General features: G+C 52.8%; 12 protein-coding genes across 12 annotated transcripts; 4 read left to right on the top strand and 8 right to left on the bottom strand.

Annotated features, from left to right (window-relative positions):
• The first annotated feature begins 283 nt into the window (after window positions 1-283).
• BKA58DRAFT_132390 (general substrate transporter) lies at window positions 284-2,188 on the top strand. Its single transcript, XM_046164418.1, has 3 exons — window positions 284-575; window positions 626-1,847; window positions 1,901-2,188. Exons 1-3 carry the CDS (start codon window positions 388-390, stop codon window positions 2,105-2,107), a joined length of 1,617 nt encoding a protein of 538 aa, XP_046027944.1. The 5' UTR covers window positions 284-387; the 3' UTR covers window positions 2,108-2,188.
• Window positions 2,189-3,255, bottom strand: BKA58DRAFT_132391 (uncharacterized protein). The gene has a single exon (XM_046164419.1). The coding sequence runs from the start codon at window positions 2,944-2,946 to the stop codon at window positions 2,269-2,271; it is 678 nt and encodes a 225-aa protein (XP_046027943.1). The 5' UTR covers window positions 2,947-3,255; the 3' UTR covers window positions 2,189-2,268.
• Window position 3,256: 1 nt separating this feature from the next.
• Window positions 3,257-5,138, top strand: BKA58DRAFT_132392 (uncharacterized protein). The gene is made up of 2 exons (XM_046164420.1): window positions 3,257-3,747; window positions 3,876-5,138. Exons 1-2 carry the CDS (start codon window positions 3,562-3,564, stop codon window positions 4,881-4,883), a joined length of 1,194 nt encoding a protein of 397 aa, XP_046027942.1. The 5' UTR covers window positions 3,257-3,561; the 3' UTR covers window positions 4,884-5,138.
• On the bottom strand, window positions 5,027-6,209 carry BKA58DRAFT_132384 (uncharacterized protein). Its single transcript, XM_046164417.1, has 2 exons — window positions 5,402-6,209; window positions 5,027-5,337 (listed from the first exon to the last, which is right to left on the bottom strand). Exons 1-2 carry the CDS (start codon window positions 6,090-6,092, stop codon window positions 5,171-5,173), a joined length of 858 nt encoding a protein of 285 aa, XP_046027941.1. The 5' UTR covers window positions 6,093-6,209; the 3' UTR covers window positions 5,027-5,170.
• Window positions 6,210-7,595, bottom strand: BKA58DRAFT_455016 (uncharacterized protein). Its single transcript, XM_046174528.1, has one exon. The coding sequence runs from the start codon at window positions 7,546-7,548 to the stop codon at window positions 6,328-6,330; it is 1,221 nt and encodes a 406-aa protein (XP_046027940.1). The 5' UTR covers window positions 7,549-7,595; the 3' UTR covers window positions 6,210-6,327.
• Window positions 7,596-8,915: 1,320 nt separating this feature from the next.
• On the top strand, window positions 8,916-9,906 carry BKA58DRAFT_132312 (uncharacterized protein). Its single transcript, XM_046164415.1, has 2 exons — window positions 8,916-9,617; window positions 9,673-9,906. Exons 1-2 carry the CDS (start codon window positions 9,093-9,095, stop codon window positions 9,748-9,750), a joined length of 603 nt encoding a protein of 200 aa, XP_046027939.1. The 5' UTR covers window positions 8,916-9,092; the 3' UTR covers window positions 9,751-9,906.
• Window positions 9,646-10,999, bottom strand: BKA58DRAFT_132307 (uncharacterized protein). Its single transcript, XM_046164414.1, has one exon. It carries the CDS (start codon window positions 10,905-10,907, stop codon window positions 10,062-10,064), a length of 846 nt encoding a protein of 281 aa, XP_046027938.1. The 5' UTR covers window positions 10,908-10,999; the 3' UTR covers window positions 9,646-10,061.
• Window positions 11,000-11,986: 987 nt separating this feature from the next.
• BKA58DRAFT_437918 (uncharacterized protein) lies at window positions 11,987-12,303 on the bottom strand (the record flags this gene model as incomplete). Its single annotated transcript, XM_046173538.1, has 2 exons — window positions 11,987-12,127; window positions 12,190-12,303. The coding sequence occupies 2 exons, from the start codon at window positions 12,301-12,303 to the stop codon at window positions 11,987-11,989; spliced, it is 255 nt and encodes an 84-aa protein (XP_046027937.1).
• A 352-nt stretch (window positions 12,304-12,655) lies between these two features.
• On the top strand, window positions 12,656-13,630 carry BKA58DRAFT_132338 (uncharacterized protein). Its single transcript, XM_046164416.1, has 2 exons — window positions 12,656-13,205; window positions 13,260-13,630. Exons 1-2 carry the CDS (start codon window positions 13,095-13,097, stop codon window positions 13,395-13,397), a joined length of 249 nt encoding a protein of 82 aa, XP_046027936.1. The 5' UTR covers window positions 12,656-13,094; the 3' UTR covers window positions 13,398-13,630.
• Window positions 13,631-13,962: 332 nt separating this feature from the next.
• On the bottom strand, window positions 13,963-14,711 carry BKA58DRAFT_437916 (uncharacterized protein; the record flags this gene model as incomplete). Its single annotated transcript, XM_046173537.1, has 2 exons — window positions 13,963-14,476; window positions 14,530-14,711. 2 exons carry the CDS (start codon window positions 14,709-14,711, stop codon window positions 13,963-13,965), a joined length of 696 nt encoding a protein of 231 aa, XP_046027935.1.
• A 2,303-nt stretch (window positions 14,712-17,014) lies between these two features.
• BKA58DRAFT_132288 (concanavalin A-like lectin/glucanase domain-containing protein) lies at window positions 17,015-18,711 on the bottom strand. Its single transcript, XM_046164413.1, has 3 exons — window positions 18,462-18,711; window positions 17,982-18,397; window positions 17,015-17,930 (listed from the first exon to the last, which is right to left on the bottom strand). Exons 1-3 carry the CDS (start codon window positions 18,523-18,525, stop codon window positions 17,277-17,279), a joined length of 1,134 nt encoding a protein of 377 aa, XP_046027934.1. The 5' UTR covers window positions 18,526-18,711; the 3' UTR covers window positions 17,015-17,276.
• A 2,932-nt stretch (window positions 18,712-21,643) lies between these two features.
• On the bottom strand, window positions 21,644-25,272 carry BKA58DRAFT_310810 (ras guanine nucleotide exchange factor domain-containing protein; the record flags this gene model as incomplete). Its single annotated transcript, XM_046167307.1, has 4 exons — window positions 21,644-21,966; window positions 22,021-22,237; window positions 22,286-24,568; window positions 24,619-25,272. The coding sequence occupies 4 exons, from the start codon at window positions 25,270-25,272 to the stop codon at window positions 21,644-21,646; spliced, it is 3,477 nt and encodes a 1,158-aa protein (XP_046027933.1).
• Window positions 25,273-27,822: the final 2,550 nt, after the last annotated feature.

The following is a 27,822-nucleotide window of genomic DNA, read 5'->3' as shown; positions in this document are numbered from 1 at the left end:
GGCAAGACGAAGCTTGGGGTCTGGGCAAGCTACCCTTGACCCCACCGTTTTGGGCAATTTGCCGCCCACTCTACCCCATACGGCGGTTCATCCGCGCAGAGGGCCACACATTTCTCCAGTCGAATTTAACCGGTCCGCTAGACCGTTGTTCTGGAGCCAAGGTCCTCTGCGAGGATAGTATCTTGCAGGCCGGAAGGCATATATATGAAGCACCAACATGTTCAATCTATCCAGGCCCCAGCTGCAATCAGCCCAACCCGACAAGTCAACAGCTTATATACCCTGCTGCCCAGGACAGTGTAAGGTTGTGTGTTTCAAACCCAACCTTCACTCATTCCCTCGTTACTTCGATTCAACAAGCAGTCCTCGGACGAAGAGTCGGACGCCATGGGTCTCTACCAGAAGTTCACGCCCAAGATGGGTGCCGTTGCTAAGAGCAGGTCCGACGTCGAAGCTGCTCAGGCTGAGGCTCCTCACCTGAAGAAAGTCAACTGGAGGTCCGACGCCGGTCTCCGCAAGCTTTACTTCTACGCCTTCTTCATCTGTATCGCTTCTGCCACCACAGGTTACGATGGGTAAGCCTTCCCATCGGCGTTTTCAATTGACTAAAGCTGATCCATCCTAGTTCTATGTTGAACAACCTCCGTATTCTGCCCAGGTGGACGGAGTTCTTCGGCGACCCCAAGGGAGACACCCTCGGTCTCTTGACTGCTCTTTACTCCATCGGTTCGATTGCCTCGCTTCCCGTCGCTCCCTTCATTGCCGATCGCTTTGGACGTCGCGCCTGCATTACCTTCGGATGTGTCATCATGGTTGTCGCAGCTTGCATCCAGGCCGCCGCTAAGAACCTTGACTACTTCATGGGTGGGCGTTTCCTCATGGGTTTCGGAAACTCGCTTGCTCAACTCTCGTCTCCCCTGCTCCTTACCGAACTCTGCCACCCTCAGCATCGTGCTCGTGTCACTGCCGTCTACAATTGTTTGTGGAACGTTGGTGCCATTGTCTGCACATGGTTGACTTTCGGTACCAAGCGCATTGAGAGCGACTGGTGCTGGCGTGTACCTGCTCTTACCCAGGCTGCTCCTTCCGTCATTCAGTTGGCCGCTATCTGGTTTATCCCCGAGTCTCCACGTTGGTTGATCGCCAAGGAGAGGAACGAAGAGGCTCTTGCCATCCTTGCCAAGTACCACGCCAACGGTGACGCTAACAACGCTACCGTCCAATTCGAATTCGCTGAGATCAAGGAGACTCTTCGCCTCGAGTTCCAGTACCAGAAGACTTCCACCTACCTTGATTTCTTGAAGACCAAGGGCAACAGGTACAGGCTCATGCTCCTCGCATCTCTCGGTCTCTTCTCCCAATGGTCTGGCAACGGTCTTGTCTCCTACTACGCCACCGATGTCTACGACTCCATTGGTATCACAGACGCCGATACTCAGCTTGGCATCAACGGTGGTCTTACCATCCTCTCTCTCATCGTCTCCGTATCCTGCGCTCTGCTCGTCGATCGCGTTGGTCGTCGCCCACTCTTCATCTCTGCCACCGCAGCTATGTGCGTTACCTTCATCGTCTGGACTATCGCTTCGTCTCAGCAGGAGGCTACCAAGAGCAAGGCTGCTGGTCAGGCCGTCATTGCCATGATCTGGATCTTCTCCGTCGCTTACGCGTTGGCTTGGTCTGGTCTGCTCGTCGCCTACACTGTCGAGATTCTGCCCTTCAAGATTCGTGCTAAGGGTCTCATGATCATGAACTTGTTCATCCAGATCGCTTTGACCATCAACCAATACGTCAACCCTCTCGGATTCGAACACCTGCACCCTACCTGGAAGTTCTACACCATCTACGCCGTAAGTCACATAGCAATAAGCCTTGAAATGTATCATGTACTAACTAAAGCCAGTGCTGGATCTTCCTCGAGCTCATCTTCGTCACTGTCTTTTACGTCGAGACCCGTGGTCCCACTCTTGAGGAGGTCGCCAAGATCTTCGATGGTGATGAGGCTGAGGTGGCTCACATCGACATTGAGCACGTTGAGAAGAACGTCATGACTTCCGGCTACGAGAAGGATGACAACGTCCGCATTGAGCAGGTCCGATCATCCCAGTAGATGATTTAATCTCTTGTGTGTACATAATTGCTGCTTTGATTGATGTGGAACGATGGTGGTTGGATGATTCTGCTATATACCAAGTATGCATGTCCTTCGCTAGTACTAGTAATCGATATGCGTCCTCTTCTCACATTGTGTCCAATTCTGTGATTTGCACCTCATCCGCCAATAACGCCCTGCTCCATCTGACTAACGTCCCTTACTTGCCGCGTTGCCTCCTTTCTCTGTCTTCGTTTCTCCAACCTTGCCTTGATAGTGGCTTTTATCCCTGAACAGCACATGACTGAAGAAAACAGCGCACTTCCCATCCATAGCAGTGCATTGATAAGGTCGCACCACACAGCTCTCTTCATGCGCTCGACATCCACGTTCTGATATCCCTGTTCGATATCCCCGCTTAGATAGATTGCATAGAACAGGCCGAAAGAGGCAATCCACAAGACGGCTAGGATCCACTCTGGGATCCAAGTGACACGGTAGTTGCGTACCGTAGCACTGTCGATGACTAGAACCAACAGGGTAAGGCCAAAAACGACTTGCGCGAATATGAAGTCTGTCTTCGAAATGCTTGTTGCATGACTGAGTTCGAGGGCGTAGGATATGCCCGATGCAAGTGCGAAAGCCAATTGGAATATGCGGATGCTGAGACGGAAGAGAGATACAGCGGGCTTGTCGAGTCTGGCATTGACTGCGGATTTGAAAGAGGAGGGAGAGATGAAATGCGACTTGAAGTAGGGTGGTGGTGGTACGGATGGTATTGAGTGGGTCGATGAGGCCGATGATGATGGTGTCCATGGCTTGTTATAGACAGGCTCGGTTTGCTTTGGTTGACCCATTGTAATTGTTTCGCTCGAGTGGATGTCCAAAACTTAGTAGTCGAAGTCGCGAAGAGAAGCGTGAAGATGATTTAGCCCGGAGCAAAGCAGCGGGTCATCCTGAGGTTATATGTGCACTCAGACTGCTGACGCGGCTAGTTTGGGTGAATTTCGGCGCAATGCACGAGAAAGAGCTTTTCGTGGTGCTTTCTTTCTGATTTAGTTGTATTAAGTGGAGCGCGACAAGTGTGCCAGACATTCGTCCCTGGAAAATGCGTATTCTAAGAGAACACGAGCGAATGCGAGGACTGGCGCGCTAGCGTCAACACCGGAGGGAAGAACCCGCATCGGATCAGCAACGACCAATGCGATGCCGCCACACCCATCGCGGGTATTTTGGGTGCGAAAAGGCTCACGAATAGGTGACGCATTCGAACAGATTCGGCCAGGTCAGGTCTCGGGGGATTCCCGGGCTGGAGATGCTTGCGACGATGCGCACCGGGGGCAGCCATCGAAGAAGGCGTTCACGCTAAGAACAATGATGTATGCCGCTAGCGGTTGTGGTCTCTTTTAATACGCGCTCCTCGCTCAGAATACGCATTCCGGCATCTCAACATCTTCATCAGCAACACCAACATGCAACAAGATTCGCCACTCACGGAAGCTACGTCGACTTCAAGGGGAGGGTCTCTCCTAAACTCACGGGAGTCCTCTCCATACGAGCATAATGGAAAAGTTAAGTCAAGAGCATCGAAGATAACGAGGAAGTCTCATCGCAAGTCACGGGCTGGGTGTGTCAATTGCAAGTCGCGTCGCATCAAGGTACGTAGTATCTGAGTGTCTTTCGAATGCGACTAGGGATTTCACATTCCCGTATTCCATACGCCGAACTCTCGTTAGAAGATAACGAAAGTTAAAGAGTACGCTCAATATGCTAACCTTATACCTAGTGCGATGAGGGCAAGCCATTCTGCACCAATTGTAAACGGCGGCAAATCCGCTGCGAGTATCCGGCAACGTCTACTGCTGCTCCAGGAAACACCGACCTACGACAACCCGGTGGCCTTCCAATATCTGAGATTGAACTCACATATCACTGGACTACAACGACATGCCACTCGTTGTCAGCATGGCCTGCTGGTGCTGCACGCGTACAATCAACCACAGAAGAAATCGCATTCAGAAATGAACACGTCTTACACCTCATATTCGCATTTACGGCTCTCCACCTCGCTACATGCCGACCAGACCGCAAAGAATCCTATACCGCTACTGCAAACCATCACTACGAATGCGCCCTAGCACTTGTCACTCCAGAGATAGCCAAGCTCAACCCCTCCAATTGCGACGCGGTCCTTCAATCTGTCCAACTAATCTGCTTTGTCAGTTGGGCAAGGGGACCACAGGCTGGTGAATACCTTGCTTTCGGTAAGCACGGTAGATCAGAGTGGCTGGTCATGTTTCGGGGTATCCGTACGACACTCAGCGCCTTTGAGGTAGAAAACTTCGCGAAGACGCATGCGCCATCAGTCCGTAACAAAGGTCGGCTTTTGCCACCAACAGAGGGACCATTCGAGTACGAAAAGCATCTTGAAGAGCTGAAAGAGCATATCGACATTGTGTCTGAGGCTTCTCACCGCGACGACAACGTGCTTAGTGTAGATATCCTACAGGAAATGTATTCGAATCGTTACGGTGGCAAAGACGGCGAATACCACGTGGCGTTCGGATGGCTCTACCGAATGAGCGACGGTTTCCTCGATCGCCTACAACAATGCGATCCGCTAACACTCATCATTTACGCGCACTTTGTCGTTCTGATACTTGACATGGAAAGATTTTGGTACATGAAAGGGTGGACACATCATGTTATGAGTGGAATATTCGAAGCTCTGCCCACGGAGCACAAGCCCTGGATACGCTGGCCCATGGCCTGTGTCGGGTGGATAGCACCTTAATGCATCTACTGTCTGTTTGTGGTAGACTCAATTGACTCCTAAGAAGCATCACGTGTATCTTCAATTGAGGCGTATATTTTAGATTGTTTTCCTGAAGTCTGGGGCTGCTCTCCAACAGTAGGCATCATGTTCATCTCTGAAGCGTCATATCGTGTTCAGATCCGAGACAGTCATGATATCCGTGGTTGAGTATGTTTATGCCCGCATTGCGGCCTTGGTGAAAATTCAATCAAAAAGACCCAAATCCTACTCGTTATAATCGACCAGCCCGTGTTGTTGTCCTGAGATCAAGCACGGCGACCGTGAGCCTCCGTGTATTCTGACCTAAGGTCGTCCGCACGAGGGTCGCGTCTGGCAGAGTCGGAAGGACGATGGGGAAGACTTGTATGCATAGCAACACGAGTATCCTCGTACCGACCCATACCGCCCAAGTGGTATGACCTATGAACGGGATCTAAAGATGCGTGTGCGAAGTCAGTATTTATCCCACATACAGTTCGTACAGGGATGTTACTGACACGGTACATAGGCACCAGTCGGAAGATCGTAGGTGATCACAAGCTGGGGTTGCCAGAGAAAGGCTACTGCCCCTGGAAGGGTGAACATGACGGATGCATGTGCGCGCTGGGCGTTGATGGCCGACTCCTTCCTCTTCCTCTCCCTCTTTTGTTCCGCCTTTTCTCTATTCTCCCGGGCCTCTTCACTGTGTTGGCACCTGGCAAGGATATCTGCAGATAGTAGGGGCTTTGAAGGAAGGGTCCATCGTTCATCACCTTGGCTCATATCAGGAACTTTGATTTCAGTACCCTGCACGTCGCCGAATTGGCCTAGAGAACGTCCGCCAGGTTTTCCGATCGTCTTGCTCTGTAAAGCGTACTTTGGGTGGCGCTGCTCTTCTGCCTGACCCTGGAGAGCTTCTGACCTCGATGAATATGCGGAGAACACATCGTCGTGCTCGTCGCTCAGCGTCAAGTCAATGACTTTGGACGTCTGACTAGGGAAGGACTTGGCTCGGGAGTTTTCGATAGGTGCCTGGGCCTTTGGTTGCGTTCTCATATATCGCACATCATCTGGCGCAGTAGTGTCGTCGGCCTCCTTTTTTACTTGCGCTGCCATGACTTTCGGTCCCCTCTGTCGCCTGGTACGAAGCCGCGGCTGAGACTGAGACGATTGGGGATCCGCTCGCGCATGTTTCTTGGTTCTCGCCATGGTGAAGCGAGAAGCGGTACTGTTATGGGTCTGGAGTTAGAGAGTATAGTATGCAATAAGCCCGCGCATTCAGACTATTCAGACAAAGAGGTTCGCAGTCGCAGTGGGTGCGCTGGTTCTGCAAGTTGTAGGTCGCCCAGATGAGGTGAGTCCCAAAATTGCCGCTTGGACCACCAACAAACGCTCGTAGAAGGCGCAACCACGTGGTGGCAGCTATTTTACGGCCATCGTGTGATCAAACCCGACCTTTTCTACCAGTCTTGGCATTGAAGTCCTGGAGTGCTTGCTTGAAACCAGGCCAGGCATCTCTGACCAGGGGATTGCCCTCTAGCGTTCGTAGGTAGTTTTCAGGTACGTCATGTAGTCGCTTTCCTAGGTGAATCCCTTTGGTGAATCTCCACGTGTCTGATGCCGAAGGAGCATTCGACCGAGAGGCTTGTGCGTTCCGTGGAGGAGGCTGTCGAGGTTGTGATAGCTGAGCGTGTGTCTCTTGGGGTTCAGTCTGGGCTGGCCGAAGACGTGCCTGCCCTGGCCTATGGTACTCGAATGCCTCCAAAAGGCCCGCATGCTTGTCCATGTATTTGTATAGCTGACCACCGATCGTCTTGATGTAGTTTTCGTTCACGTCGGTGAACCGCTTGCCCATGTGCACGCCAAACGTGAAGACGTAGTCGCGTGCAGTATTGTACTCAGGTGTTGTCGGTCCATCCGTGGACTCTTCACTTGTGTCGCTGCTGATGCTGATGACGCTCGATCGCCGAGATGCTGTAGATGGTGCAAGGGAGATGTATGCGGCCGAATCGGCAGAGGTGTCCTCCTGGTAGAGGCCGTAGCGCACTCGAGTGGTCGTGGTACTGAGTGGGTAATCGCGCAAATAGAGTTGCCTGTATACTGCGACCGCGGCTGCCTCCGTAAACATTATCTGTGCTCGTGGTTGTCTTCCTCGACTGGTCGTGGGTAGTGGCGCCTGTACGTTGATCTCGATATCCTCGGTCTCGTACATGTCGTCGTCGATTAAGTTGTCGCCGAATTCGTCTGAGTCGGAACTGTCACCGTCCATGTCGAGATCGAAGTCGTCGTTCCGTGTGGACCTGTAGAGCGCTTCGAAGTTGTTCCCACCAGAGGATAGAGGTATAAAGTCTTGGCCCGATTCGTTCCTGCCATTTTTCTGCGCAAAACGTCCGCCGCGTCCTCCTCCTCGCCCACCCCGTCCTGCACCACTACGGCCTCCTCCTCCTCCTCCTCCTCCTCCTCCTCCTCCTCCTCCGCCTCCTCCGCCTCCTCCGCGGCCTCCACCACGCCCTCCACGTGCTCCGCCGCGCTCGCTGCGTCGAGCGTTGTGTATCGCCTTTTGCCGTGCTTTGTGTCTTATTGGGGGCGGTCCGGTTGGCTTGGACGACTTGGATTTCCGGTTCGCAGCCGCACTGGCGCGCCGTTGCTGGCAGGGGCGCGACATTGCGACGGCGGTGTTTGGCTGTGAGATAGGTAAGAAAGATGACGAATTCCAACTTGTGTGCTCAACGTCAGACTTCGAGACGCTCGGCCCCACGACTACCGATTCGGCATCCCGAAATTGCCCTTCCTCCCCCTGCGCACGTCCAACACCATGGACCCTGAATTTCCAAGGTTGTATGCGACTGTTGCGCATCTGGGCGCATATTCACGGACCTCAAAGACGTGTGGATATGGGACAGACCCTGCCCTCAACGCTCCTAAAATCCAAACCCTTACCCATTACTGCGACAAGAGGCCATGCGAAACCAATTCTCCCTGGTTTGTCTCGAAAGCCATGTTGCACCTATGTCTTACCAACAACATTCAATGGCTGCCGCCCGTGTGATGCCAGAGGCTTCATACTTCCAATCGTACTGATATTGAGTCCTTTAAAGCGATGCAACCTTGGAAAGACTCATTTGCACCAATCGTATATGTCTTTGCTAGCCTTATCTCACTAGCCTCCAGGGCGCTCACGACGGCGTTCAACAAGCAGAGGCCAAGCCGACGTATCTAGGCGTGTACGATATTGACTTTGCTGAGCTCTGAAATCATGGCCATGGAAACCTAGATGCTTCCTTGTGTAGTGACATTGGACCGAGTACTCCATTGACGGGAAAGATTGGACAGGTGCCTTGCAGCCTACATTAGTCTTGAAATGTACTTCTATAACATATCAAGGCAATATAGCCTTGTTAGTTTGTTTGTAGTTATACTTCGTAGAGGTAGGTGTCTAGCTTTTCCCTTGAATAGGGTGCGAGGATTAAACAGCAATCTCTTGAAGAACGAGGGATCTTCGTTGTGGATAGGGAACATCAGAATCTTGAAACAGCGAAGTCAAGAGCTCAAGCCAGCGTGCACATGACGTATCTTCGTCTTCCTCTGTCATCATCTCGAAGATGCGCATGCCTTGAGGATATCAATGCCTTTTCTACGATGATCATGACTTCATTGCGCCGTTCCCAATTTCCCGGCCCCTCGACCCTCGAGCACCGCCCATCTCACATAACTTTGCCCAGCGCAATAACTCGCGCCGCCCTCATGAATACACATTATTTGCAGGCCCCCCAGATTCCTTGCGGCTCTACGACGCACCTCATTGCACAAAGTGGATGCTTGCCGCTGACGCTGCCGCCAGAGCAATCTATTTGAGCCACCGTGCCGCAACCCCGCATGTCAGCCTTGCACAACCGCCGCATGGCCCGAGTACTCAAGCGGGATCGCCACACCAAAATAGTAGCGATGAACAGATAGACAGGGTGAAGGGCGGGTAGTCCGGCGCAGTTACTCTGAAACGAAATCTCTCTGCGCTTTAATAAGGTACAAAGGTACCTGCTCGTCAGCGCTTCCTATACCTGTATTCACTCTTACTTGCATCTTTCAGCTGGTCTTGGATCCGGATATCCGCTCGTCTTTGTCTCTCACTTGACTGACTGCGTCATCAACATTACTTCCTCTTCGAAATTAGTACCCAACATCAGTCGCATCCGTAAGCAGGTCTTCAAGATGCACACCAACACCTTCACCATCCTCTCTTCGGTTCTCTTCCTTGCCCCCTCACTATGCGCAGCGCGCGTCGTCCCTCCTCAGCCCCCGCGCATTCTCCCCCGTGGTGACGCACAGTCATTGCTATCGTCATCCGCTACATCTCTGGCCGACAAGTGCACCTTCACCCTCTTCCACAAGCAACTCATGACCGCTGCCCGTCCAGCCTCGGCAAGCGATGGGAAGATCAACTACGTCCAAGTCGACAGCTTGGAAGACCACATGAACGGAATCACCATCGATGTCGCTTCTTCGAGACCCCGGACGGAGCGCAACTCGCATGTGAAGGTCTCCGCGACGCAGATCTTTGAGATCGATGGACTGTTAGATGACACCAAGTTGACTATCTACGGCTCCGATGGAGAAGACGCACTGGTCTTTGAGTACGATGGGCTGAAGTGGGCGACCGAGGGCGAGAGCAAGAAGTTGCACCCCGAAGCGTGGTGTGACACCGGTCTCTGGGCAGAGAGTGGGAACGGAAGCAGGGTATGCTATTCCTTTGAGTTCATGCGAGAACTGCATTGCTAATAACCATGTGCAGCAACGATCAATGAAGTGCGCGTTCCCTTGCGCCAAAATCGAGGACGACGAAGAGGACGAGAGGGAAGAGTTGCGGTAGATCACTAGGGTCCAACGTAGGGCTCTGGGCCAGCATTCGACATGCTACTCATCCAATCAGGGCAAGACTCTAGAATTTCCTTTGTCAATACTTCGATTCTCTAACACTTGATACCCACCCAAAAAGAAAGATAGTCACATCACAGTGTGAAAGCTGTAAAGGCCTGTAGGTTTGAAGCTAAATCCTATCCATTTTGAACCACGATAGTCTAAACTTTTCGGCCTGAGTGAGTAATGCCAGTGTAACGAACTCCAGAAAAGGGAAAATACTTCATGCCGGAATCGAAAGTCAACTCAACGCTATCCTCCGCCCTACCTGTTCCCAAACGTCCAAGCATCTCTAGCCACACCAAACCACTCCATCTCCTCATCTGATTTCTTTCCACACTGACAACATCTTTCCCTATTCTCCTGCTCTTCAATCGGCATCATCATCCTCTTCTCCAACCACCTCGCCAACCCCTCATCGTCACACCCTGTAACCTTCGCAACACCCACTCCCCTAACCCCAGTAAACAATTTCAAGACCGAATTATCCGCCCCATCAAACATACTCTGCCAAACCTTTACTTGGAGAAACTCCGCACCAGAGAATGCAGCCGTAGCTTGACTGTTGGAAAACCGGGGATCGATATCTAGGCGTAGCTCAAGCTGCCAGCGCGCGATTTTTGCGATGCTGGTTGGAGACAAGATTGGTTTCTCGGGCAAGATCAGATGTGGTAGAGCAATTAGGAGAGAGCGGTGCGCGTGGAAGACGTGTGTTGTGTATAAGAGATCCTGGGCTTCTTCGTGGATCTTGCGACAGGTTCGGAGGATGGCTGGGTAGACCGTTGGGGGTCTGGATGGCGTAGAGTATGTTGCGAGGTCTTTGTGGTGCGGTGTGTCTGGACAGAGGAGCTCTTCGTAGATTTGGTTTCGGAGTTCTGCCGGGAGACGGAAGAGGATTGAGGTTTGTTGTGGGTTTGTTACACCTCTCATCCTTGCGGCTATCTCTGGTGCCACATGAATAAGAGACTGGGTCTGTGTTGGTTCGTGCGTGACTGGGATAAGCGTTGACGGTGAGATGGTATTCAGCGTGCTTGCAGGGAACGGCGATGCATCGGTTGCATGCGTTCTGGACGTGTTGAAATGCGCCGCGAAGTAGTATGCTGTTGCCATGTTCTGCAATGTTGCGTATCTGCTCGTCTAGACTGGCAATGGGTTGGGGGGTGGTCGACTGGTACCAGTGCTTGAAGAACGTTGTTGATGTATCCTAGGGTTCACCACTCGCAGTTCACAGTTCTCGTTGGTCAATTCGTCTGGTTTTCCAGTCGATATATATTCCTCCCAGATCCTAAAACGGTATGCTGTTCGTTGCTGATGGCTTGATTCGTCTTTGTCCCGATCGGGTGGTGCTGACTCGGGTAGTTGTTGCTGACGTGGATCCGACAGTCGATGATGATAAGTATGTTATACAACACTGTTGGATTGATTCAATCCTCATAAAAGGCAGTGCGTGCGTGATATTGGTCTTGATCACCTTATCATCAGTACTGTCGTCTGCTCGGCGTCACGTTAAGATTCCAAGCCTCAGTCCGAAAAGGGCAAGATCGTCTGCAAGTAGCGTGAAAGTCGCGCCACATTTCCGGGTGTCACTCCACCGCCATTTGTTGAACTAAGTTCCCTCTATGGCTGTTGCACTTGTCGCATGATGAATCTTCGAATGCAATTACCAAAAATCGTCTTGTTTACAGATTCCATGTGTCGCGCTGGCACAGCGAAGAGTTGAGTCGGCGCTTCGGTCTTGGGAAGGATGCATTGGCAGGGAACCCCGCCGCGGGGGATTATCAACGGGCCACAACAGGCGTCACGTGGGCATTAGCTGCGTTCATGCCGCCGTGATTATGAAATAAGTCGTATTCTCTTCTCTTCGCCCATTACTCCTTCACTCCAGAGCTGGCATTGATCAACACAGAGAAAACAAAGAAGACTCAGCACGTGTAGCTCAGATAGCTGCTTCTGCGTGCTTTTAGGATTGCAATCGACAAGGACGATGGCAAATTGACGGTACGCAGACATGTTGTCCAGGTGGAGCCCACCTACTCCTGAACAGCTCGGACGATCCACCAGGACTATACGCTCCACTCTGTACATCACGCTCAGGCCGCCGCCTCCCACAATGCTCCACACACACCTCCACCATGCCTCCAACGGCATTGTTGTTTTGCGCCAAGTACGGCTGCCCCAGCAGGACCACTTTACTGGCATGGCTCGCGGAACTGAACGGTGATGCCGCCAACATTGGAGTATTTGCCGCCAGCGTTGCAGGCCGCGCCGTCCTTGTTGCGCTTCTTGTCCACGCAAACATCCTGACAGTTCTCCTGAGGACCAAAGTTGCTCTGTAAAGGAGTGAAGCTGCGGTTAGCTCGGTCTTCATATGCAAGAGAATTGAGGGACTTACGACGCTGGCGCAGCAGTGCGAGCCATCTTGGAAGAGACATTGGCAGATGTGTGTAGCCTGAGCACCGAACACGATCGTGAAGAAGACCGCGGCGACGGAGAGAAGGCGGACCATGATGATGGATTGAGGAGAGAGTGGGTAAGTTGAGGTGGAGTTGGGTCTTTGAAGTTGTGAGAGAAGCTTTGTTGATTGCTGTGATATCTTCACTGCAGAGGCGAAATCACCTGCCTTTTAACATGTCCTTCATGACTATCATGCTATCCTCGCGGCGAAGCATTTTGGTAGCATCGTGATAGCAAGACAGGTAAAGCGGATTGATTAGTCTGTTATCGGACCTTTTCGTGTATCTCTTTCGGACCTTCTACTACCTACTCAACTAGGTACCAATCTCGGCTTCCTTCCCCATACCGTTCTTTACACACCGCAAATTGCAACAAACTGAGGAGATCTAAAGCCTCATCGGGACACCTTTCGACGATACTTCGGTGGCCATTAGCAGTGGCCCAGCCACTGGATCTCTTGGCTTAGCTGAGCTTGTCTTTCTAAGCCAAGATGGGACTTGGTCCTCAACACGTGGTTATGATATACGAGGTGTACTCGGGCTTCATATGGTAAGTACCGTGTTCGTCGCATAGCTTGGTCTATCAGTACACCCCTGAGGTCGTATTTTGTTCGGCCCTCGAGGTAGCGGGGAAACAATGGCGATGACCGTGACTCTTGATACCACCGCAGTCACCTGCGAGATAGACCGACTCATTATCACCAATTCAAAATTCACTAGGTTAGGACATATGTCCTGACCACTAGGTGTCTTGGATTCTATAAAGTACCTAGACTCGTCATCTTCATCCATTCACTCAACTCCGAACCAACCCATCTCTCTCTTCTTTCTGACCAACATCAAAATGGTTCGCCTCTCAGCCGTCTTCGGCATTCTTCTTACCATGGCCGTTGGTACCCAGGCTTCTTTCTACTGCCAGTGCTTGTACCAAGATGGTTCCCATTGCTGTGTCGCTGTAAGTCCCTCAATCCCCTTCAGAAGAGAGACAGAAGACTGACCATAATTGCAGGAAAACAATGGCGGCTGCACCAGGTCCTGTTTGAACGTCGCGCCGCTGTTCGAGAATGACAAGCCCTGCAATGCTGGAGGAAAGTCCTCCGACGTGAGCTTCTTCACCGCACAGGGCCGCCATGCCTGCAACGACTAAGTTCGTCATGAAGTCTTCTGGGCGCAACAGGGAGATCAGGAGGTTGGAGAATGCGTGACTATCTCAGTGATTCCCAAATTTGGGGACACCGGATGGATTGATCGTACATCACCCTTCTCGTACATATCTAACCACGAGAAACTCTTACTGTACTTTTCTCCGTCCTGCAGCCTTAATACATACCATACCCTTGTCTTTGCATTTTCTTGTACGGACTAGCTCATGTGCCTCTCGCTTTGTTGTGAACGATCGTTTTTAAGACCAGTCAACAAATGCGATGCCCAGTACGACATGCCGAGATCAGATTGCATGACCAACGTTTGTTGCTAGAATGAAGAGGACTTTTGCACTGGCTTTGAAGGTTCTTGGTATGACCAACTAGTCATGTTTATCATTCTCATCGTGTTCATCGTTGTTATCATACTTCGCGTAGTATACATGTATCGTAAGTCGTTAAGTGCCATATATGACAACTAGTATGTCCAGATCCAAATCTGCAGCTGGAATAAAATATAACTCTTTCATCCATAAATTATCGCATTCCTCGTCTGCAAATTTCCTATCGTCATACTGCCATACCCGCCATGCCAATCCCAACAGCTGCAGCAAAACCTTTCGCCCATCCTACTCCTTGTGTAGGCGCCGCGTTCACCACGACCGTTCGCGTCACTCCCGTCTTACCAGTGAGCGTACCCATACCGATCGATCCTACGCCTGGAAGTGGAGCTTGCGTCTGAACAGGCTTGAAGTCAAGCGATATAGTATATGGCCACCAGGTGGAATAAGTTCCGCCGATCCATGTCTCAGCCCATACAACGGTGTAGAAGGGTACGTTGCTGAATGGCTTCGCTAAACGCGTAACATCTGCGCCTGCAGTCCCAGCAACATTGATTGGTAGTGCTGGGGCTACGGGCGCGATGGCATTGACGGGAGGCGCGAGAGCTGGTGGTGGTATGTGATTGACAACGGGAAAAGCTGGGACAAGCTCTGCAGCTGGTATCGCTGTGATGATGGCAGGTGGTTGCTGAACTGGCGCGGGTGCACTCTCGACTGAAGCAATGCCGGATCCCTGACGGAGCCTGTACAATCGTTAGAACCTGTTCAATCACCCTCGATTTTACTGGGAAGTTACCCAATGTCGCCCAAGTCAGCGATATATGTCACAGTAGGCGAACCCGACGTAGGAACCGAAGCTGGGCTCGCACCTATCGTGGTTGTAGTCTCCTCAATGTCTTGCAGGTACTCAGACTCGGCGAAGAGTCTACCGCTCACGATTGCCGACAGAAGAAGGATGTAGATATCTTGGATGCGCATCCCGTCCGGTGTCGAGAGGTGAGAGGGACGCTCGCCCGTGATTGTCGATCGTGGGAATTCGAGACTGAAGCACCCAAGCCCGAACTCGAATCTGTTAGACCGAGCGGCGGGTTGGATGATATTGAACACTCGAGCGCTACGCCGGAATGTAAACCGCTGCAGTTGCTCGCGTCGAAGTTGGTACAATGTTACGATGCCGCTTGAAATTTGGTATGTATCGTAATGTACAACGAAAAACAACAGGTAGAAAATGATCAAGCCAAAAGAGCCAAAAGCCAAAATCCGAAAGTCTAGAGACGCGCGCGAAACGCTGAAGCCAAAAAGAGCGTAGACGTGCAGCAAAGAGTGTGGTTGAAAAGCTGCCGTGTTGATGCCTTGCGATAAGGATACAGATACAGCAACTAAACCCTGAACCAGAACATCAGGAGCGGCTCTCCTTGCGGGTAGGAAGTGACTGCCAATAGCTTCATTACGACTGCCATTCTACAATACGGGAAGATGTAGCTCCTGCTTTATAGCCATGGTACGACATTGGAGATAGCCGTTGACTTTGCCAAGTAGTTCCACGGCGTTATTTGACGCCTAGGCATCATCTACGCTGCTATTCCGTGGACATACCTGAAAGCTCATGCGACTGAGAACAAACACACGGGTTCCTCATGCGATGTATTCATACACCCTATCCGTGATGCAGTCCTTGGGCTAGCATTCACTGTGTACTGCAGTCTTCGGTCCTGGGAACACCGGTTAACAGATCTGAGAATCAGCTAACGCTAGTTCTATGCATGTAAGTCGAGGACGCAATGTGGCTATGCGAGCCGCAATCGAAGTCGGAGGTCGTCTCGACAACACAATCTCGCCGACCCGGTTCATCGCACGTCCGGCGAACGCTAATGCAATGCCAAATGGGAACAAGCCTTCTCCCGCTCAATAGTGCACCCCAAAGAGAACAAGATTGACGCCATGCTGAAGCTTAGGTGGCTGCAAGAGATTTGAGCAACGCAGGGGGCGCGCAAACACAAGCTTCATGCAGGACGCGAACAAAAACAGGAGGGGATCCGATGCAGCCTGGAAGACAAAGGAGCGAAGATGAAAAATGCGGGAAAGTCAGAAGGACGAAATGCAATCAATGGTCTGCAAAAGTTCAGTCACATCGACTTACCTCAAGACGTGAAACACACAATCAATCCATCATCGTGTCATCTCACGACGAAGTATCAGAACATCCTCTCGCCACTCTCAGCTCCCAATAGACACGCAGCCCCACTATCACGGGAGTACCTGGACCATCTTCAGGAACCGCCGCTTCACCAACACTAGAGTTCAAATTCCCGATGTACAACGGCGACGAGTTACAAGCCCATTACGTCACTCACTGCGCAGCTAACCCCAAGTACCGAAACGCACCGGCAGACGCCACAGCAGAAATTTGGCGCGGGACGGCACTAGACCGCGCGCCAGCGCACAAGTGCAAAACAACACCGGGGAGAGTTTAGCGTTCGCCGTCGCAGATTCCCGGGCCTCGTAGGTTTGGTCTATAGCCATAGTTCACGGCTCGCGTTGGGTTGAGGTGCTAGATCTTCAGACAGTCTGGCAAGCTCGTCGGATGAGCTACATGCCGCGAACGTGGTCTCTGACGACTAAGCCGCGGACGCGTCCCGACAGCAGGGCAAGATTTCGATAGGCTTGCATAGCGCGTCTGATTGGCGTTGTTGGCCGTGGACTGGTCGAGACGCGGTGGAGGGTCTTCCGACGCTTCCGGAGAGAGGCTCCGTTGGTCGTACGCCAGGCAGCTCCACTGAGCAGGATATCAGTCATCGCAACTCCGATGCTAGCTGAGTAGTTCTTGCGCGTATGCAAGGTACAGATGTTGCAAACTAGGATCTCTGCAATTGCTGAGATGCAGGGCAACACCCTTTTTCATTCCAGGGTGCCTGTAAGGAATGAAATGACACGAACGACTGCAAGCGCAAAGGTTAAGTTTGAATTGTTAATTTCTTATAGTAGTAGCTGTCATAGGCTAGGATATATCGACACATAATGGTCTAAGATGGTATCTTCCGATTCTTTTCTCTTTCCAATGCAAAAACAGGCGACGCGATGGTATGCGACATGGGGGTATGAGGGCCGAAAGGACGGTTGTTGAACAACGGCTTCCGGCGGAGTGCACTCCGATACAATAAAGAAAATCTCTGCCAGAAAGGGCCGAGGTAGAGAAGGAGCCGCTGCTGGACCAGGGCAGAAGGCGTGGGCAAACGGGCTGGCTACCCAGAATCCCGTGCGAAGGGTATATACAAGAAGAGAAAATATAAAATAGTAAAGACACTACAGGCGGTGTTGCGCCACGAGTATGTTGCTGAATCAAAGAAAAGGTGTGGGGGCGGTGCAAAGACGGGCCCGGAGAGAAGTCGAAGTGAAAAGTAGAAGTCGGACTGCAGTAGTCAAATTACTCCAAGAACGCTGAAGAAGTGGTCGTATGCTCGTGAAAGTTCCCAGCCCATGAACCCGGGTATATGGAACAAGCGCTTGCGATGAGAAGCGGTGTTAACTGTCCCAAAATGTCTATTACGCCAGTATTAAGCCGAGAAGCGTGACGAGTAATGGGACCGCGATCGATAATGACTGCGCACCGAATATGCTGGTCGCGCTGCCGGTGAAGGTTGTTTGACCGGGTGTCATATCGTCTCCATCTTGCGAGAAGAAGTAGGTTTTCGCTGCTTCGGGACCCTTGCTCTGATCCGGTGGGCTCATCTGGCTGGGGATGGCACAGACCTTGGCCGGGTCATATTGAGGGCAACGCTTCTTGTAGTCGTTTTGAGAGCGCTCGGTGTCGGTCGAGTTGAAGTATGACTTCATGTACGAGATGGTCATGACGGTGTCGCGATCCGGGGGTCCAGCAGACCATGATGGGTCACCGTTGCTCCAGTGGTTTAGGAAGATGCCACCGCTCTCCGTGGGAATGTTCTCGGTCATCTCGTGGAGAAACACACCGTCGACGTAAAAGGCGACACGGTTAGCGGTCCAGTCGAAACGGTACTCGTGGAACATTTCGTCCGGGCGGAAAGGGAGAGCCAGAACTTCGAAGCCGTTTGTTCCTTGAGCAGCGAAGCCGTGCGTAACAGATTCTGGGCTTTGGAGAACGAGGTTCACGGAGCCTTGCGAGTTGTTGAACTGATGAGAAAGGAATTCCATGTCAATTTCTTGTGAGTTGTTGTGGTACTGTCCTTGTTAGTCGCGTTTGAGACTGGTGAAGAGGGTGTGGGATCATACGAAGAAGAAAGCGCCGCACGTTCCAGAGGAGTTCGAGAGCTTCATGCCGACACGGAAGCTTCCAAGTAGAGAGTCGTTGCGCATGGTGACAAGCTCGGCACCGCTAACAAGGCCATCTTGATGGTCTCCGCGAACCCATAACTCTAGTCCGGCATCACCGCCATGCTCTGCATCGCCCGACCAACCCTTCTTGTTCTTGAACGGGTTCGTGACAATGTTGGTCAACTCCATACTCTTTCCAAAAGGCCCTCTAGCATTCTGCGAAGTAACATTGTATTCCTGCGGCTGCCAGCCGACCTCTTTCAAGTCATCGGTGGAAGTGTGTAGAAAGTCGTTCTCCATGAGCTCTGTGAAGACGGCATAGGAAGAGTCGCTTGTGCTGTTAACCGAGTAGCCACATTCGCAGGCAGCGTTGGCTGGATGAGGTTCACCGGTCAGCACGAGTTCATTTTGGGAGCCACAAGCGAGGAGCCGACTTACAGAAGCGGGACAAAGCGAGTAATAGTAACGAGGACGTCGCGCCCCAAGTACTACGGGACAACATGTTGAGAAGATTAGATTAAAAGCGAGTGACAGAAAAGGTGAACCCTTTGCGACAGACGGAAAAGAAAACTGGTAAAGAGCGTGCGAGGCGGAAGTCGGGAGGTTGATGTGCAGCCGGCCAAAAGTAAAAGAGGTCGGACGGGTCGATGGCAGGCAGCGCAATGGCCGATGATGAACTGCTGGGCCCTCTGGTGCACAAAGGCAAAGTCCGGCACGCACGCCCAAAGCAGCGCAATTACGGACGCAGGAACCACTCACGTCGCCCTTGGGGTCTCGGCACCTCCGCTATTTTCCTCAGGGATCGCCCGTTAATGCCACCGAAATAACGTGTACGAGGTGACTTTGTGGGTCGCCAAATGTGTCCAAGTCCGGGCTAAGAGACGTAGCGCACGTCTAAGCTGCTGCTCCAGCGCGGAGTGTCAATAGCTGCGGCGTATCGTATGCAGGAACCGGCTTTTGTCAGCTGGTCTCTATGGCTGGGACATGGTGGCTGACTGGGAGAACTACGATGAACGCTGGAGGCGGCTGGTAAGAAGACAGGACTATCTCCGCGCGACTCCATTCGCGCCTCCTTCGTGCCTATCTGTCAACGCTGCTGTCACCCACGCTGGGAGCCGCGATAACACATGCACCATCCCTCGAACCCCTCAGAGTCTCGGAGCCACAGAGCGCAACGACTGGCCAGCGTTCACCACAGCCGTCGCACTACCTCGTCCGCGTTGATTGGCCGCTCCCGTGTTTCTGCCCAGTCACCATCGAGATCGCAGCCAGCAGCATGTCTTGTGATTATATCCGGGCTGGCATAGTCGCAATGCCCTCCTGAATGCTCTACTACGTGCGTCGCAAGATCTCCTATTCCATGTTCCAGAGACCAGGCACCCCCACTGCAGCCGTCCTAGACGAGTAACAGCTCACGAGCGCCATGCATCCTCTGCATCCTTTGAAGTCTTTTCCGCTCTTAGTGACAGCCTCGGGGAATAGCGAGCGTATGGCAGACCAGAGAAAACGCCCCTGCCGCGCCGTTGCTGTGCACGCCTGATTACAGGGCAACGCAATGCCTGCGACTGCAGCAAGAAATTACCCATCGCCATCAAGCGAGTAGCAGGGGGTACGACGCTCTGGCCGCATCGATGATTACAATCTCAATCTTCTGCTTGAGGCGAGGTGCCATGACGATGCGCGTGCTCGACATGTTCATAATGAAAAACAAGTCGCATTCATAGACGAGAAGATGCGCATTCGATCTTGTTTATTGTTGATCACCTAGCAGTGATAGGCGCCAAAGCAACTTAGCACCCCTATTCCCCATTCCGGCAAACCTCGGATCCCACAACACCAAGGCCCAGCAACATCAGCAACCCGCCCAAGCTCTTGTCACCCTCTTCGCACAATCCCAAGTCCTGGCAACACATTGTCCACCTCGGCATTATGTCATAAGCCTTGCTGGCTGCACACTGCACCGTGCGCACACGTCTTCTGACAGGCCAGAAACACAAAAGCTGGGGTATGCTGCCACAACGGCTGTCGTTCTTTTGGCCACTTTCCCTTGTCAGTAATCTCCCTCAGATTTGATGTGAGGGTGATCCTCGTCCGGCGTCCTTCGGCGACGACCGTATTGGGTCATATCTAAGACGGCACGCTGTTGCCGAGCTCTCATGGCGACTGCGCATGCCATGGAAGGATGGAAGTCTGGGGCAATTATTCCATAAGGCCGTCGCTGGGCGCCTCGGTGATCGTTGCGGGGGTGAGGTCACTGTAGCGCCTGCCTCACCTCCGATATGTGTACCTTGTACCATGTTGCGCTGACCATTGCAGTGGGTGTGCATTAGGAAGCAGCGTTCCTTAGCTCTGGATCAGAGTCACGATGCTCACGTCGGATGGACAACATTCCTGCGCGGGATCTGAAATTTCCGCAAAGGACGATCTGCCGATGAGGGACACGAGAGTATGCATCTGCGAGCACTAAAGCAGTCTGACATGTTTGCACTGGGGTGCAAAGTTTGCGTTGCATCGTGGAGTGCTAGTGCTCATCCACGAGTGTCTGCGATATGCACTACCCACGCCTACAATTAGATGATGCGGATTCGGTCAGTACACTCTCCCGGACGAACATACAAGCCCAGACGGAGGTCCTGCAGCTAAGGCGAATTGCTTCCCCTCCTTCAGACACCGGCAGAAAGTATAGAGTAGAGTTCAAGGCGAGAGGCCGTGCAGCAGTCGCGGAGAATGCCTCACCATCTAATGGTTTCCATCACACGCACAACTACACAAATGAACAATTCATCGCAGCACAGGTGACGATCCCCACCTGACAGCCCTATCGTGAACTGGTGTTTTGTTCACCGTCACTTTCGAGTCTGAGTCGCTCCGTTAGATCGGCACCCTAGCAGAAGTCAGAGTCAGGGTCGACGGCGATACGAGGTGGAAAGAAACGCCGAGCGACCTTTGCCGCTCGCCCAATAAACAGACACGAGCCCTAGACTAACGAACAAGCTACAACACGAGAAAGCGTCCAGGAATATGCTTCATACGGGACCCTGGGTCATGATAATGGACGTCTTCGCCACAATGGCCGCAGAAAATAGAATAGAAATCGTAATCGCGTGTGAATTAGCTACGAACTGCAGATGCGCGCCAGCGACAAAAAGACATGCCGTTCCGCTACCTATGGAACAAGAAAGATTTTCCCAACCGCAAGCGCCCATCGTAATATCCCGTCCCATGAGCGGAGCTTACCGGTTCTTGCGAGACCCGAGAGAGAGGGAGGAAATTATACGCACCCGCGTGAAGCGTTCGCTCTACGCCAGTAGCAACCAAGGTGAAGATCAAAAACCCAACTCGTTTCATTCCATCGTTAGGGGGGGTGGGTAAACCAGAAAAGCAAACGCCGAATATCGAAAAACCAAAATACTCCAAAGATTCCTATGAGAAACAACAATGCTAGTATTTCGTGCGGGGGGTATCATCGTCATTTGTCACAATCTCATCACAAGAATCCACTCTCGGAGAGAAGCCTAAAACGCCGTTAGCCCCATCTTCTCTCCAAAAGACGCATTCACATCCCCGCTTTGTTGGTGTGTCCTCCTCTTGAAGCGGGGGTTTGATTTGAGTTTTTCTCTCTATCCTTCTAGCCCAGTTTTGGAACGATCAAAGGAGAAATAGGTAGTGTACCTTGCAATCTTTTCGTCCTCGCGTTCTCTTGGCTCGACGCTCAAACTCATCTCGTACATCTCGTGCACGTCGCCTGCAGACTGCATATTGGTGAGGATGTAGTCTTGCAGCTCGGGCACCGGCTGTAGCGGGTAGGGCACGTTTTGGTATTGCTGGATGTCGCGGATCACTTCGGCGGTTTTGGCGCGCTTTGCGAAGTTGATGAGGTTTGTGCGCTTGATCAGCGATGGAATACCATCCTCAATGAAGGTCAAGTCGGTGAGATAGACACCTGGCAACATGGGTTAGCTGGTTGATACAGGGATGCTGCTGGGGCAATGCATACCAAAAAAGGGAATGCAGGGTGGGTTTGCTCGATGGAGCGTATCTCGGTACTCCGCAAAGTTCTTGGTGCTACCCATGAGCTTGCGCATGCTTTCCAGGGTCGCCATAGAGCGCTGGTTGACGGCGCTCCAGGTCCTGTTCAAGCGGTGAATAGGAGCTGTTCCTAGCGCTGAGATGATCGAGGTTAGTGTAGAAAAGTTGTTCAGTTGCCTGCATTTCTGGTCGGTGTTAGCCGGTGATGTTGCAAAACGAGTTCGTCGACTTACATCCGCGACATTGACAAAGTGCTTAATGACAATCACTCTGCGCTTGACGTCTTGCTGTGTAAGAATCATCTGTGCGACCCAATTCGTCAACTGGTTGGAGTGGAGGATGAGCGCCTTGACATTTGCGGCCGGATCAGGTTCACCGGGGGCAAGCTTCTTCTGCCATGTCTTGTTCAAGCACTCTGTCGGGCGAATCTTTCCGTATAGTCTGGATTCGATGATCGTGAGTTGTCGGGCGAATTCTGTCGCGTCAATGTCCAGGAACTTGAGCTTCTTCATGTGTTTGGGCAGAATAGGCTGCGGCGTTTGCGCACTCAAAGTGAGGACTAGGCGCTTCGTGGGCATATCTGGTCCTCGAGACCTTTGCTCCACCGATGTCATCAATGGTGCCGCTCCAGGGGTGCTTGTTGTGGCAACATGATCCTTCGCAAAATTGTACACCCGTTGGATCAGGATGCGTGCCTCCTCGTCATTACCTTCCATCCAGTAGTTGTCGAACCAACTCTTGAGAATGTTCACCACTCGGAACCGAATTGGTTTTTGTTTCTTGTCTACCCAGTGTTGATAATCCTCCTTGGCCAGTCCATGAGGTGGTTGTATACTCCATCGTTTGACTAGCATCTCGAACAGCTCAGAAGCCGTGGTAAATGATCGATACGTAAGTAAGAAGGTGTTGTTGAAAGCTGGATCGAGACGATCGTGACGCGTTAGTTGCTCGACAAGACCAGCCAAAGTACCACCCTTTAGCTGCGGCGGTGCAGATTTGTGATCGTAAGAGATTTCGCCCTCATGGTCGAGCTTCAAGTACTCTGGGGTTTCTTCGATCGCCTGCTGTGGAATGACAGGGACCTCACCGAAGAAGTCCTTGAGCTTCTTGTTGCTGTTCGCTGATCGTACTGGCTCAATCTTGCCCTCGTCGATACCAAGAGGTGTCCCTGCACTGTACGTGTCTGCCTTGGGAATGTTGCCAAGCAAAGGTCTCTCTTGTCCAGATGGTCCTCGGGTATGGTTTGGCAGCTCGCTATCGGTGTTTCTCCTTGGGTCTGCACGGCTCACGATGTCGGACAGGGGGACTGTATCCGAAAGTTGTTGCAGCAGGCCGTATTGCTGGGTGCATGTCGATTCCAGATCTCGGACAACTGCTCGCACCGCATTGATGCGGTCCTCAAGTGAATCACCACGTAGTTCCGCCCACTCGTCTCCCAAGGGTGCGGCTACTCCTTGACACGCAATCACAAGTTCGGATACGACATCGTAGGCCTTTTGTTTCTGGACACTGAATTCGCTGAGTTGTTGTCCATGAGCATCTGCGTCGAGAGAAGCGAGGTCGATCTGTTCAATGGTGGAGATCCAGGGCCGACACGCCTCTAACACCTTTCCCGCGGCACTGCATATGTGGTCACCTATCGCTTGGTGTTTCCGGTGTGATATGACGGGGTCTCGGACCATCAGTTGCTCATCCAATCGCCGGAGACTGGAAACAATCAATCGCTTAACATCCTGCAATCTCTCCAGTACGCGCGAGTCAAGCTTGAGAGTTGGTTCAACAGAGGGTTCATAGTCGTCCTGGTCAGAGTACATGGAAGTGTTGGAATCATGGGTATCAGTTCCGTTGTTTTGCCAACTGCCCCCGGTGTTGTTGCCGACTACAAATCCAGGCACGAGACGGGGAATCTCCTCTCCGCGCTGCTGGCGTGCTACTTCGACAAAACCAAAGACTCCGTTGAGGACGCCCTCTGCTTCTTTCAGACACTTGGAATAGGAATCGGGGGGAGGAAAGTCCGAGGCAGCGATATGCGAAGACAGCACCAACTTGGAGAATCGCGACATGGTCTCGCGGAAGTGAGGGTACAAGGCCTTATTTGTAGATATGATAGAGGGATTGCCGGAGTGGTTGTCCGTAGTCCCTGAACCAGCAGCGAGCAGTAACCGCAGGTGGTCCGAAATGTCCTCGGCGCGCTTCACAAACTCAGACCTGTCGCTATTGTTGATAGCCTGCTTGTAGCGCTCTATGGCACGGCGCATGTCCTCCACCATTCTATTCCAGGTGAGAGGAACCGGGCTCACGTCGTCGTAGAACTTGCGTGTCTGTGTCGTGGTGCCGTTCGACCCGCTTAGAGCTGGGCTATTCGCAAAGGAGGTGGCCGTGGTGCCGGTGGGAGGCATGGTGGAAGAGGCTGCGAAGCTCATGCCGCTTTGGTCGTAGGACCTGCCAGGGTAGCCCGCGTTCATTGACTCCATCGAGGTTGCCGATGAGAGGCCATCGGACAAGCGCTGCCTGTGCTGTGGTACAGTGTCAATACTCGCTCCACGTAGAGTAGCGCAAAACTTACGCGCGAGCGGAATGAGCCCTTCATGCCCGGGCCTTCCAAGTCGGACGCTGAGGTTTCGTCGTCTGTGTCCTCCATGTGGTACCCGGAGCCTGATGCGAGCAGCTCAGCTGGCGGTCGCGACATGTCGGGTATGAAGACGTCGGTGCGGTTGCGCGGGCCGCTCTCATTCGCAGAAGGCGACTCGAGGGGCAGCTCCATTGTGCTGACGCCGGTCAGGGTGTTGAAGTAGAACAGCATGCCGTCTGGCGTCGCCTGGGGTATCCAGAAAGCGGCCTCCTCGTCTTTGTTGTGCGATACGTTGTTGCGCTCGAGGGGCAGGATGGTGTCGTTCCCACCGCTCAGCGACTCCCCGTCCGACGTGTCGAACTCGCCGCCGCCTGTCGACCGCGTCTCATGGTCGTCGTCGGCGTCGATGCCGTCTCTGTCGCTCTCGATGTCCTCGCTCGGGCGCTGCACGACGGCGCAGTAGTTGCTCGGGAACCAGCCGCGGACACCGTGAATGACTCCGTCCCACCAGCCGCTCTCGAGCTGGGTAATAACCTGTATGATGTCGCCCGTCCGGAAGCTCAGAGATGTGCGATCGTCTGCCTGGTAGTCATACAGGGCGCGCACATACATGCCGCCCGCGTCCGTGGTGCCGCCGTTGAAGCTCATGGTGCGAACCGGCGTTGTGGGTGGAGGAGGCAACAGTCCTCACTCTCGTAGGCGCGAGTACCCCTCTGCTGCGACCCAGGGTTAAAGTAGACGCGGTCGCAATGTGGGCCGACTGATCTTACGACGCCTTCGAGGATCTGTGTTATGACCGGGGGTTACTTGATTGGACTAGAGGCGGGACCAGGCAATGAGGAGCCTGACGTTCGCGCTTAGCTGGCAGCGAATCCAGCCTCAGAGCAAGCTCTCTCGTGTGATGATGGTTGAGCAGAAGAATGGGTTCGAGCGAAAGAAACGCAACACCAGGGTGTGCGTCGTGAGCGGTGGACGGTGGGGACGCTGTTGTGCCATACATCACGTGTTGGGCTGGGTTATGGATAAAAGCAGCTAACAATGTGTCAGACCCGGACCCGTCCCTCAGTAGGATTATTCTCGGAATCCGCCAACATGCTACATATTGCTCTCTCATGCACATCTATCTGCCCTGCCGACCTGCAGCCGTTTGTGCATGGACTCAGTGTAGCCAGATGGTGAGCGATGGACCACGCCGCAGCTGTCAACGAGGCTGTCTACACCGACCATGCATGCTATACATGTGCCATTGATAATATGGCCCCACCGGGCCCTCATTGTGGTACGCAACAGCTGTTGACGCCGTAGAGCCTGGCGATGCAGCGGGGACGGTGGACTCTCCATCAGTTGTCATCTAGAACACTGCCTGACTCGTTACATATTCTCGGGATTTTGCGCTATGAAACGTGGTCCTCCAGGATAGCGAGGATTTCCCTCCCGTTGCGGGCGGATGCCGGCGCATCGAGCATTGTGCGACCGTCTATCTTGTACCATCTGTAACGTTTTGCATCTATCGTCCCTACGCATTTCGTTTGCACGGGATGTTACTCGATGCCCCGCAACTCAGCGGGGGGACCTTTGCTTGTTTGTGCTGCTACTTATATGAGGCTCCAAATCCTGAGAACACCAGACAGTGGCTGAGGCGCGGCAATGCTACACTGTGATACTACAAAAGCATGCCTATAAAACTGCATCCGGCGCTGTATTCCGCGGCCCTTTAGGCCATCTGGGTGAGAGCGGTGACTGACACGCACATCTCATCGTGGAAGGTGTGATGGAAGCTCGGAATGATTATTGCGGATCTTAGTGGCCGATACCAGTCTCAAACTTGCTTGGTTTGTCGCGTGGAAGCGGAAAAGGCATTTCCTGGGTTCTGCGACACTGGCTGGTGGGCCGGAGGATCAGCCATCAATTGATCAAGGTCTTTGCTGTTGCCGAGACATCAGCATTGTTGAGAAAGCAAGAGGTGCCGTTGTAGAAGGAGAAGCTCAAACGAAGAGCAGGATGCGATAGCTGCCGTGCTGCACGTGGGGGCTGCAGCGACCATGCCGTTCAGATGTCATCGAGGTATTCGCTGAACCCAATAGCAGACTCGCTGCGTCCTGCAGGGCCGAAAGGGTGTACCTTTCACATGGGACTGGGCATGATGGCACGTCAATCTACCGGCTTGAATTTGCAGCCACCATTCGTCTTCACTGAAATGAGCTAGTTGTTTGCCTCGATCAAAATGAAATTACCTGACGGCGTAGGCGGATGAGTACGGCCCTGCCGCGTCCGTGAGCACGCGGAAGGACCATCCAGTGCCACTTGAAACCACCATCTGCTTCTAAAGCATTACGGCAAGCGTGCTAGCGCGGGGGGTTTCAGTGAAAAGTAAAGCCCCTCGTTGACACAGTGGTTGATGAGGGGCCGTTAGAGGGGTTGTAGAAGGCATGTGTAGCGGTGGCTTGTGTTCAGGAACGGTGAGGGTAAAAAGGTGTCATGGTAGCAAGAGCGTTTGCTAGGCCGCGACCGACGCTATAAGGTCCAGGATTATACGCGCTCCCCCGATTGAACGAAGGCAAGCGGGGCATAATTTAGCGGACTCTGCCACTTTCTGCTGACGGGAAGCTCAGTCATGTGTAGGTGTTGTCCCGAGCCGAAAGACCTCGGCGAGACGGGTCGGTGGAATCGGTGTGTCTGTCGACACACGCAAGAAGCAGCGTGTTCGCGGCGTTGAATGTTCGTGTGAGCTCTGCAAGCTGTGGCCGTCTACTGCATGTGTGGACCTGACTAAATGCCAGTGTGGGTCCGGGGAACGGGATCCTGGCCCGAAGGTATGGATAGAGTTCCAGAGGGCAGCCGACGATCGTCTTGAAATTACTCGTGGCACGACTTGCAAGTATCCTGGGCGTCATGTGTGTGAAGGCATCAAAGGCGAGGGGCATCCCCCTTTCCAGCCCTTCGTCATCGCGTAACACAGACCAGCATTGGAGGGGGCAACAGATAGTTGTTTGGTATTGAGGGCTGTTGTAAAGAACTGGCGCAGGCGTACCTAGGTGGGAAGTGAGGCGGTGAGCCACCATCTGCATGGCCTGCATCTGATAACTGGCGGCCCACTACTCCTCCGTGAGTGTACTCGACCTTGTTCTTACCGCCTCTTTATCTGCTGGACGGAGAGTGACAGCGGGTGGTGCTCGTTGAGGCTCTTGTGGGAGAACC

Source organism: Alternaria rosae (assembly GCF_020736505.1).
Source record: "Alternaria rosae strain MPI-PUGE-AT-0040 chromosome Unknown BKA58scaffold_3, whole genome shotgun sequence".
NCBI lineage: Eukaryota > Fungi > Ascomycota > Dothideomycetes > Pleosporales > Pleosporaceae > Alternaria > Alternaria rosae.
Note: the sequence above shows the minus strand (reverse complement) of the source record. Positions and strands in the feature narration are given on the sequence as shown.

Coding starts and splice junctions, on each gene's coding strand:
- BKA58DRAFT_132390 (XM_046164418.1), top strand. CDS start 388: ATGGGTCTCTACCAGAAGTTCACGCCCAAGATGGGTGCCGTTGCTAAG. Junction 576..625: donor GCCACCACAGGTTACGATGG/GTAAGCCTTCCC, acceptor GATCCATCCTAG/TTCTATGTTGAACAACCTCC. Junction 1,848..1,900: donor AGTTCTACACCATCTACGCC/GTAAGTCACATA, acceptor AACTAAAGCCAG/TGCTGGATCTTCCTCGAGCT.
- BKA58DRAFT_132391 (XM_046164419.1), bottom strand. CDS start 2,946: ATGGGTCAACCAAAGCAAACCGAGCCTGTCTATAACAAGCCATGGACA.
- BKA58DRAFT_132392 (XM_046164420.1), top strand. CDS start 3,562: ATGCAACAAGATTCGCCACTCACGGAAGCTACGTCGACTTCAAGGGGA. Junction 3,748..3,875: donor GCAAGTCGCGTCGCATCAAG/GTACGTAGTATC, acceptor CCTTATACCTAG/TGCGATGAGGGCAAGCCATT.
- BKA58DRAFT_132384 (XM_046164417.1), bottom strand. CDS start 6,092: ATGGCGAGAACCAAGAAACATGCGCGAGCGGATCCCCAATCGTCTCAG. Junction 5,338..5,401: donor GACTGGTGCCTATGTACCGT/GTCAGTAACATC, acceptor ACGCATCTTTAG/ATCCCGTTCATAGGTCATAC.
- BKA58DRAFT_455016 (XM_046174528.1), bottom strand. CDS start 7,548: ATGTCGCGCCCCTGCCAGCAACGGCGCGCCAGTGCGGCTGCGAACCGG.
- BKA58DRAFT_132312 (XM_046164415.1), top strand. CDS start 9,093: ATGCACACCAACACCTTCACCATCCTCTCTTCGGTTCTCTTCCTTGCC. Junction 9,618..9,672: donor AGAGTGGGAACGGAAGCAGG/GTATGCTATTCC, acceptor AACCATGTGCAG/CAACGATCAATGAAGTGCGC.
- BKA58DRAFT_132307 (XM_046164414.1), bottom strand. CDS start 10,907: ATGGCAACAGCATACTACTTCGCGGCGCATTTCAACACGTCCAGAACG.
- BKA58DRAFT_132338 (XM_046164416.1), top strand. CDS start 13,095: ATGGTTCGCCTCTCAGCCGTCTTCGGCATTCTTCTTACCATGGCCGTT. Junction 13,206..13,259: donor GTTCCCATTGCTGTGTCGCT/GTAAGTCCCTCA, acceptor CCATAATTGCAG/GAAAACAATGGCGGCTGCAC.
- BKA58DRAFT_132288 (XM_046164413.1), bottom strand. CDS start 18,525: ATGTTGTCCCGTAGTACTTGGGGCGCGACGTCCTCGTTACTATTACTC. Junction 18,398..18,461: donor ACTCGCTTTGTCCCGCTTCT/GTAAGTCGGCTC, acceptor AACCTCATCCAG/CCAACGCTGCCTGCGAATGT. Junction 17,931..17,981: donor CGTGCGGCGCTTTCTTCTTC/GTATGATCCCAC, acceptor TAACAAGGACAG/TACCACAACAACTCACAAGA.